This window comes from Apaloderma vittatum, unplaced genomic scaffold, assembly GCF_000703405.1.
Source record: "Apaloderma vittatum isolate BGI_N311 unplaced genomic scaffold, ASM70340v1 scaffold32286, whole genome shotgun sequence".
Classification (NCBI taxonomy): domain Eukaryota; kingdom Metazoa; phylum Chordata; class Aves; order Trogoniformes; family Trogonidae; genus Apaloderma; species Apaloderma vittatum.
In genome coordinates this window covers 2744-12329 of record NW_009722793.1, presented here as the reverse complement: position 1 = coordinate 12329, position 9586 = coordinate 2744, and the positions used below count along the sequence as shown (strand labels likewise).

General features: G+C 43.5%; 1 protein-coding gene across 1 annotated transcript; it reads left to right on the top strand.

Moving 5' to 3' along the window:
* Positions 1–1290: 1290 nt before the first annotated feature.
* Positions 1291–9211, top strand: NOLC1 (nucleolar and coiled-body phosphoprotein 1; the record flags this gene model as incomplete). The annotated part of the gene is made up of 11 exons (XM_009871882.1): positions 1291–1403; positions 2146–2287; positions 2708–2811; positions 3594–3741; positions 4611–4751; positions 5146–5250; positions 6564–6710; positions 6931–7494; positions 8187–8303; positions 8706–8782; positions 9053–9211. Coding segments are annotated over 11 exons (1817 nt in total), but the record flags the coding sequence as incomplete, so codon positions are not given.
* Between the last annotated feature and the right edge of the window lie 375 nt (positions 9212–9586).

Genomic DNA, 9586 nt, shown 5'->3' with positions numbered 1-9586 from the left:
TGTGTTCATTCTAGCTAAGGATGATGTCATGATCCAGGCGCGGTATAGGCACATCAGGGTTTGTATCCGCTGCAAGGTTTTAGCCTTTCAGTTTGTCTCTTTTGCCTGAGACCGGTGAAGGAATGGGGTGTATTGTGTTTCGAAGGTGGTGGTGAAGTGGCACCTTCATTACATTGTCTGTGTTGAGATTCTGCTTTCCAAAGGCTCCGATGGGCTATCTAGTCAGGCTTACTCCTGCTTGCTTTGGCACATTCAAATTAGTTTAAATATTGAATGGAATTGGTTTGGGTGCATGTAGATTGGAATTTTCTTCATGAGAGGTAGCTACCTCATTATTTTTTCTCTGTGCTATTTTCCAGGGACTCTTAGTTTCGCTGAGAGCTTTACAGAATAGTTTATCTTGATATTGTGGGAACACTAATTCAGGTTTTGTTAGTACTTTTGCATATATTAAAATACATATATTTGACAGAACTCCTGCTTGGTTAGGATTTATCATGTTTCTCTGTGTTGGTGAGCACTGTGACCTGTTTGATGCACAGCGAAATGCCAAGCATCCCTTAGCTGCTTGTGTGAGGTTACTGCCCTCCTTTCTCTCAAGCCTGTGTCCTAGTGTTATCAAAAAAATGCACCCCTCCTCTACACTTCGGTACATGGCGAGCTGTATTTTTGCCTTTTAATCTGGAATTGTCTTGCCTTATGGGAGAGGAGGAGAAGACAACAAAAGGGAGAGACACAGGAAGAAAACTGATCTTCAATTTCAGCCATTCTAAAGCTGAATTTGAACTTAGATCTGATTTTCACTTGATAAGGGCGGTTGCAAATATAACTTGAGGCAAAATTCTTTTGCTCTGTGTTATTAAAAAGCAGTCAGTAACCAGCAAGGAGTAGATTTTGCTAAAACATATTAAACAATATGTGTGGAACCTTAACACAGCATTGCAGTGGTTCTCTTTAGAAGCCTGTGCTTGTTTGGTGGGTTTTTGTAAGCTGGAAGGTGTGCAGACCCACTCAGTGTTATCTCAGTTTGTGGGGGTGCTTTTCTTGTGGGGTGTCCTTTTTGGTGATAGAAGTCTGCACTGAAATGTATGCATGACAAAAATAAAATCCAGAACTGGTTTTATCCTTTTTGAGTCTTCTGACATACCCTGCTCCGAGTCAGTGCTGTGAATTTCAGTCATTGTTTAATGACGTTAGTGTATTGTTTTGCCCTGATACACACTATTTCAGGATATAGGTGTATGAAGGTTGTGAATTAACTTATCAATGTCTGCTGGCCCTTATTTGCAGCTAAAGCAGCAGCTGTGCCCAAGGCAAAAGCAGTTCCTCCAGCCAAGAAGGCAGAGAGCAGCAGCGAGGACTCCAGTGATGATTCAGACTCAGAGGAGGAGAAGCCAGCAAAGGTCAGCTTTTATTTCCAGCCTGTTTAATGCATGTTTAGCAGTGATGGGTAATGGCAAGTTTGATGAGCAGAATTTTCTCTGAAATTGGACTCACTTTTCCTGAACTATGACGTGCACAGACTGCTGCAGGTATAATGTAAAAGGACATTTCTGTAGTGTGCCATTTGGACTGATACTGTAAAAAATTAATTTCGTGTTCAACACTTGCTTTGCTTTATAGCCACATTTTCTCCTTGTGTTTATCCTAAGACTTCTAGAGCTGTTTGGTTTTTTTCCCCAGAGATTTATTTAGAATTGCTAAAATAAATTTGATCTTTTTCCACATACGTGTCTCTATATAAAAAAGACTCTTCTCTTTGCTTTTTCTTGCTGCAGTCATGGTCTTGAGAAGTAGAGGTGAGGAAGAATTATGTCAATGTACATCAGAGGAGAGCAACTAGAGTTGCCTAGTCAGTATTTTCATTCTTCAAACTAATGTGATCTGGAGAAGGGGCAGAACAGTGCCAGCCCCAGAGCTGCCCCATTTTGAGGTGGCAGAACTGGAGACTGAGGTGCAGAGGAAATCTCCCATGACCAGCTGGAGAGTTTCCCAGAGCAAAATTGTTATCTAGGCGTTTAAGGCTATAATCATTAGGCACAGTGGTGTGTCTAAAGACAGCTGTTTATACTCTCTGTACACATCCCCTTATTAGCCTTTTTTCATGGCTACAAGGGCTAATGACTTCTCGATCCTTTTGTTTAGAAAGGTGCAAAACCTGCAGTGAAGCCAGCTGGAACCAAAATCCAGCCTCAGAAGAAAGCTAAGAGTTCCAGCTCTGAGTCGAGCAGCTCAGATGAAGAAGCACCAAAGAAACATCCACCTAAACTAGCAACACCTAAATCAGGTACCTCTTACTGTGTATCATGAATGAAAGCACAAAACCAAAAAAGCCGGGGATGAGTTGATAGGGACTGTACCTGCATGCAGAGGCATATGTATTAATAATCAGTCTGAAAATTTGCTATCACTGCCATTTGTGCTCCAGTTCACATTGCTGCTGACACCAAAGAGGTGTAGAACTGATTGCAAATAAAATGTTTGGTGCCAAGTGTATAAGTAGCTGTAATCAGTGACCTCAACTGCTTAAGTTGTGCTTTTGCCAGTGTCTTCCCCTAAAAGAGCAAGGAAAAATCTTACTTAGCCTTTAGTCCTGGAACTTCTGATGGACGGTTTTCTAAGCTTGCAGTAGGATAAAACAATGGTTTTGCTGTACTACCTTTATCTGCTCTGTTGGTTCTAATGTCTCTTTTACTTATCTCAAAAGGAAGTAAAACTGCCCAGGCAGCCACCAAAGTGGTCAATGGAAAAGCAGCAAGCAGTAGCAGCAGTAGTGAAGATTCTGATGAGGAGAAGGCTGTGCCGAAGAAGGTAAATTAGACCATGAAAACTTCACAAATGCTGTAGAGGTCTAGTAAGACTGAGTGTATCTCCATCCTGCAGGGACTGAAATGTGTAAAAGGCACAGCTACACAGGGGCTGAGCACAGCTTTCATGGCTCTTAGACCTCCTCCTCCTTTATACAGTGGAATTATATGTTCTAGCACCTCTCTGTGTGCTCACCTTCTTCCCCCATACCTCCTTACTGCTTCCTCTGCTCCTTCCTTTTACAGGAACATACCTTGTCATGTGATAATCATTATCATCATCATAGAATGGCCTAGGCTGGAAGGGACCTTAGAGATCATTTAATCCAACCTCCCTGTCATGGGCAGGGACCCCTGTCAACTGGATCAGGCAACACGTAGTCTCCATTATATGTTCACTTCTGCATGACTTTGTGCTTAGCTATCTGTAACCTTGAGTCTTCCACCAGGGAGTGTTTAAAAATGCTTTCTGCAACACAAAAGTGGTCATAGTTGTGTTTAATTAAGTGGCAGTTGTTACCATTTCGATCAGTTCTGTGTCCCTTAGTCACAGGAGTTTCTCATTAGGGATTCATGTTGCAGAGAACAACACTGACCAGAAAGATCACGATGCTCACGTGCTTCCTAAAATTTGCATTTGAGAATCTTTGTTAATCTTTCTCTCTTTGTCCTTAAAATTTCCTTTAAGTGAGACATAGAATTTAAACAAGACCCACATCCTGCTGTCCACACAAGATTTCGGTAACTTCTTTTTTTGATGTGTATTTCTTTCCTCCTTGTGATAAGACTGTTCCCAAGAAACCTCTGCCGAAACCTGCAGCCGCTCAAGCATGTCCAGGGTTAAAAAAAGGTGCCAAGGAAAGTTCCAGTAGTGAGGACTCATCTGACAGCTCGGACGATGGAAAGCCGCCTGCAAAACAGAAGCCGAAGTCTGGTAAGTACTACCCACCAGTGCTGCCATGTGGGAGGATGCTTTCTGTCAGTCTCGCTTGTCCCAGGAGATGCATGTGCAGGGCATTGGCAACTCTTGCTGCACACGGGTTTCAGTGGTGCTGGCAGTGGTATCGTGAACCAGAAATACAGCAGCTCCTTTCCTGTGTGGTGTTGGGGCTAAGCTTGCAATTTGGCTGCTTCCTCAGCAAAGGATGGGGAGAGAGATTGTGACAGACTCAGCTTCGTTTGCTGGTTATCTTCTACTTGGGTAGCCTTTAAGTACGTTTTTCTTGCAGGTTTCCTATCTGTAAGGATTTGGGGAGTAATTTGCCAGTGGTTAATCTGTAACTGAGGCAATTTTAAGCTTTTCTAATTTATTTCTTTTTTGTGAAGTATTCAGGGCTGTTCAGTTGCAGTCCAACTGATGGACTAAACAGGCCTCTGTTCAGTATAGTGCAGTGCTTTTAGGATTCCCCTAGAGAGCTGATCTGAGTGGAGGATCAGACATCGAGACTCAGTCCGATTCTCTTAGCTAGACGATTTGAGGGGGTAGTAAATGAAAAAGATTGATGTCTTGTATTTGGTTTTTTGCTGAACAAATTTGACAGCATAAGCTCCCATTTTTCTAAAAGCACAGAGAACTTCTGCAGAGGTGGTTGAGTCAGCTGAACCCCAAGAAGAGAGTTAAATTCACAGTAGAAAGAGGAGGGAGCAGTGCAGTGGGTGTAACCTTTCAAATTATAAACTGATATTTTTGCTATGGAAGGAGAGTAAATGGAAACGAGTAGCAGAAATGCTTTATTTGAACTGCAGCAAATATGCTGTTTGCGTTATTGTGCAGGCATCTGAATGCTGTGTTTCTCTTCATAGGTCAGTACAGTGCTGTACCACCTCCTCAAGCTACTCAAACAAAGAAGGGCCTTGCTAAGGCTCCTGCAAAAAAGACTGAGAGCAGTGACACTTCAGACAGTAGTGATGACACTGAGCAGGTGCCATCAAAAGGAGGAGCAGGTATGTTGTGAGGAGGCTGCAGAGGAAGTTATGTGTGGTGTGGACAATGTTTTTGCAATGTTTTTGTTTCTATGAGAAAGCCATTTGATGTTTGTCTCTGTTGCTCTTTGCTCTTCTGGAAGCATATGAGTAATTTGAAGGCGTCCCAAACAACACTGTGTACAACCTGTGGGTCTAAACTGTGTGTAGGTTGGATTACTTTGCACATGTTGGTTTGAAAAGCCATCAGGATTTAGTTTAGCAGGAATAAGCCAGGCCCTTGCTTGGCTGCTGATAGGCTGGCTGAACAGCTTGTGCGCTGAAAAACGAGCTTTTTCGCATCTGGAAGGGTTTGGGTCTTCAAACAAATGTTTGGTGTGGATGTGGCGTGTTAATTTTAAACTTGCTTTTGCAGGTAAAGCAGTAGTAGCTAAAACAATCCCTGGTCCCCAAAACAAAGCTGTGACTACCAAGAACGCTGAATCCAAGAAGGCTGAATCCAGTTCTGACAGTGACTCAGGTAATTGAAGAAATAAAGCTTTTTTTTTTTTGTGGTAAAGCTTTTATTGGCCAGATTGCTGTATAGTGGCGTATCTGCTAAGCTCCTTAGCATATGAGCTCAAAAGCTTCACAGTCTGTATGTAACGAGGTGAAACTGAAAAATGACAATCTGCTATGCAGAGTGGAGTCTGGCCGTGAGACACCAATAATGCCACTGACAAGTCTAGAAAGATCTGCAAGTTGCATGATGTGGAGCTTCATGTGTATTGTGTTTTTTTAGGAAGGTTGACAGTTACACTTGTTAAAGATATGTTACTCCATTGTGTTTGGGAATATTTCTAGAAAAAAAACAACAAACCAACTTATTGCTGTACCAAGTTCTGAATAGACTTAAAAGATGCTTTCTCCTAATGTCACTCTGGAAATGGGGACAGTGCACTTTGTATCTCCTGTTGAGCAGGTTTAAGATTTGCAATGCTGCATTTCCTTTGTAAGTTTCTTGTGTGCTACATTTGCCCTCTTTGTATATCTCAACTTCTCTGCTGCCACAGCAGGGACTGTGGGCAGCAGCTGCCTGTCTATTTCTGCAGACAGATAGCACTAGACTGTGTGACCCTTCAACAAGTGGCCAAAGTTATGTGTATTCTGGTTTTCTTGCCTGGTTTTTCACAAATGGACAACGTTTTGATTACTGTTAAAGTGTTCAGAAAATGTTGGAATACATCAGGCTCAGCATTGCAGATTACTGTGACACACAATACAAAGGCATATTTGTACATAGGAGTCTTCAGGCCATACTCAGACTTCTGCCAAACATCAAATACAGGGAATGGAAAACTAAAACAAAATGGAAAGCTAACAAAATGGAAAGCTAAAACAGCTTTGCTGTTGCTGCTTCACTTGTCCTACCTCTTCAGTTTTATTTCCTAATTTCTTACCTGTTCTTTGATTTTTATCAGATAGCTTCTTTTCTTAACGTTTCTTCTTCCCGAATTTGTTCTCGGTGGTAGCTGTACTTTCTCCAGTCTCTTATCCTATACCCTATTCTATACCTCTTCTTATTCTCCAAGTACCTGCTTCCTCGTGCATGTATTAGTGAAGAACTTGAGCTGCTTATTTCCACTTTCTCCCAACAAAGGAGATACATGGAAAGATAACCATTCAGGTGTTCATTCAGTGCTGCTTATTGAGTTACCTAGTGGCTCAGCCTTGGGCTGCAACCAGTTTTGATTTTCGCTTCCCCCTGAGTTATATACATGTCATTATACTAAAATAAAATGCACCAGAAGCTTAAGTTAAAGAACATACCTTTGTGCGTTTTGTTTTGTTTAGATTCTAGCTCTGAAGATGACAAGAAGAAGGTAGGGAGTAAGCTCCCAGCTAAACAACCTGTGGTAAAGAGTACTTCAAAACCAGCAACAGTAGCTGTCAAGCCTGGAAAAGCAAAGAAAGACTCCAGTTCCTCCTCAGACAGCTCAGGTATTGGGGTAGAAGGAAAAGGAGAATTTCCATATGCACGTTGTGCTGTTTCAGACCTCTGTGTTTCTGGGCAGTGTATGAGGGTGCATTTGGACAGGAATACCCGTTGCGGAACTGTGACAGTGCACTTCATTAGTTGCCTGAATCGACATTGAATCTGTTAGCTTGATGTTGAAGGAGTGAGGCTTAGCCTTGATTATTCTTCTCCTTTCCATTCTAGATTCTGATAGCTCTGACAAGAAGGCCCCTGTGAAGCCCACAACTAAAGCAGTAACCCCTGTGACAAAGAAGTCACAAGCTGCCACAAAAAAAGCACAGAGTAGCTCTGATTCAGATAGCAGCTCCAGCAGTTCTGAGGATGAGAAGAAGAAGAAGAAAGGCACACCAGCTAAATTAGCTACCAAAGTGGGTAAGCCAGCGTCCAAACCTTCTACTCCAGCTTCCAAAGCAGACACTTCTGACTCTGATAGCTCAAGCAGTGAGGAGGAAAAGAAGCCAGCAGTGAAACCAGCCACCAAATCTCCAGGAGCAGCAAAAGCCGTGGTGGGGAAGAAGGCAGCTGCTTCTAGTAGTAGTAGCAGCTCATCAGATAGTTCCAGTGAAGAGGATGAGAAGCCCAAAAAAGCAGGGAAAGGGGCACAGAACAATTCGAAGACTGCTGCCTCCACAGAAAAAGCTAAAGCATCCACATCAGCAGCGAACAGCCTGAAGCCTAAGCCAGCTGGTGGCCACAGTAACAGCAGCGAAAGCAGCTCTGAAGAAGAAACTGGAAAAGTCAATGGAGGTATTTTCTTCAGTCTGGGAAGTGGGTCTGCCAGGCAATACTACCAAGCTAAGCATGAAGGGGAGCCTTTCCTGAACAAAGTTCAGTCTATTCTCTGTGTGCTGTTAGATTGTGCCATCTGGTCCACTACTGAGAAGGAAGGGCTAGTTTTTAATTTGATGTGATCCTCTTTGTCTGTATTGCATATCTCTTGGCAGTGGAGTTTGTGGTAACATGAAGTACACTTCTGTACAGCTGTTGCCAGTTGCCATCTGCACAGGCACATGATTGTTAGTGACAGCAAGGCAGACTGCTGGAGAACCCAGTGTTGAGTGGGACACCGTAGATGATGGCCCAATTCACAGTCTCAACCTTTACCCCTCCAGGAGGAAAACAGCTCTGAGTGCACTAATGATGTGTGCACATGCACACCGTGTGACTCCCAAGAACTGGCAAATTTTAGCCAGCAGAACTCTCAAGTGCACTAAATCATTAATATACAGGTACTCCATTCCACAAAAGTACCTTTATCCATTAGGATAGGATGTCAAAATCCTTGCTGACCCAAAATGGCTTTTAGTGTCTCTTTTCCGGGTGAGGTAACGCAGGGACTGATTCTCACACCTGTGTCAACTCTGGGTTTGCCTTCTGGGGGAGAGATACCGTTACCTTTTCTGACTCCCTTTGAAATTTCACTGCTGTACATCTAACAGGTACAATCGGAAAGAAACAGAAGAGGGAAGATGCTCAGGAGCTGGAGACACCACAGAGTAAAAAGGCAAAAATCAAAGCCAAAACACCGCACACGGTTCCCAAGGTGAAACGGGTGAGTGAGCGTAGTGACTAGTGGGAGAGGTGTCTCTGCCTCCCGAGCAAGTAAACTTGTCTGGGGTTTGGAGGGAAGTTTGGGCCCACAGGATTGGGCATTTTTGCTTTTTTTTTCTCAAGCACTGAAACCTTGGCTGGAGAACCCTAGGGAGTGCACATATGTGCATCATTTTATTCTGGCAGAGGTTAATTGGATATGTTTGCGCAGGGAGCAGCCCTGAGCTGCCTGATCTGAAGAAGGGGGAGAACTATGAATTATGAATTTGAGAAACACTTAAAAGATTGAGGTGATGCAAGAGGGTGCCCTTTGTGCAGGACAAGGGAGGAAGGAGGTTGTCACTAAGGCAGTATCATGCATGTGTGCTCACTGACTGTATTTAATTTTCTTTCTCTTTAATAGCCAGCCTCGCCGTTCCGCCGTGTAAGGGAAGAAGAGATTGAAGTGGATGCCCGTGTTGCTGATAACTCATTTGAAGCAAAGGTAGGGCTGGGTAGTGCCCTGTGGTAACACTTGGCCTCTGCAAACAGATGTGGGCAGAGCAGCTTCGGTGTGCTCATGGGCAGTGTTCTGAGTGGGGACGTTTTCCCACCAGGAGGTGCTGTTAGGAAGCGTGTGAGCCCTGGCAGGAGGTGAAGGGGAGGGTGGTGTTGGCTCCAGTCTTGTTTGCTGAGTTGGATGAAATGCAAAGCATTACACTCTCCTGGGTACTGACCTGAATGTCTTTTTCCTCTCCCCCTTCATCCCTCACAGAAAGGAGCAGCTGGTGACTGGGGTGAGAAGGCTAACAACGTCCTGAAATTCACTAAAGGCAAATCTTTCCGCCATGAGAAGACAAAGAAAAAACGAGGCAGCTACCGTGGGGGCACTATATCGACCCAAGTCAATTCCGTCAAGTTTGAAAGTGACTGAGAATGTTTCCTTCGGAGTTCATAAACCATCTGCTCACCAGAAAGGCTTGGATGGGCATGTGGACATTATGGATGTCAAGCCTGCCTGGAATGCTGCCTCCCATTGTGGGGCAGGAAGCACCAGTGTGGGTACCTGGAAGAATGGTTGGATGTTTCCCCCTTTTATTTCTAATTCTGGTGTAGGCCCATAATTTGGAACCGTCCTTGAGCTGGTGTTATTAACACTACTAGGATGACCTCCAAGACTTAAATTTTCTATGGTCTTATTTTAAAAGGCTGGCAGTGATTTTTTTGTATCTGTTTCCTACCCATCTGGTAGAAGAAAGAAATTCTCTATCTTAATTTCCCATTTCTCTTTTCAAACAGTTTAACTGTG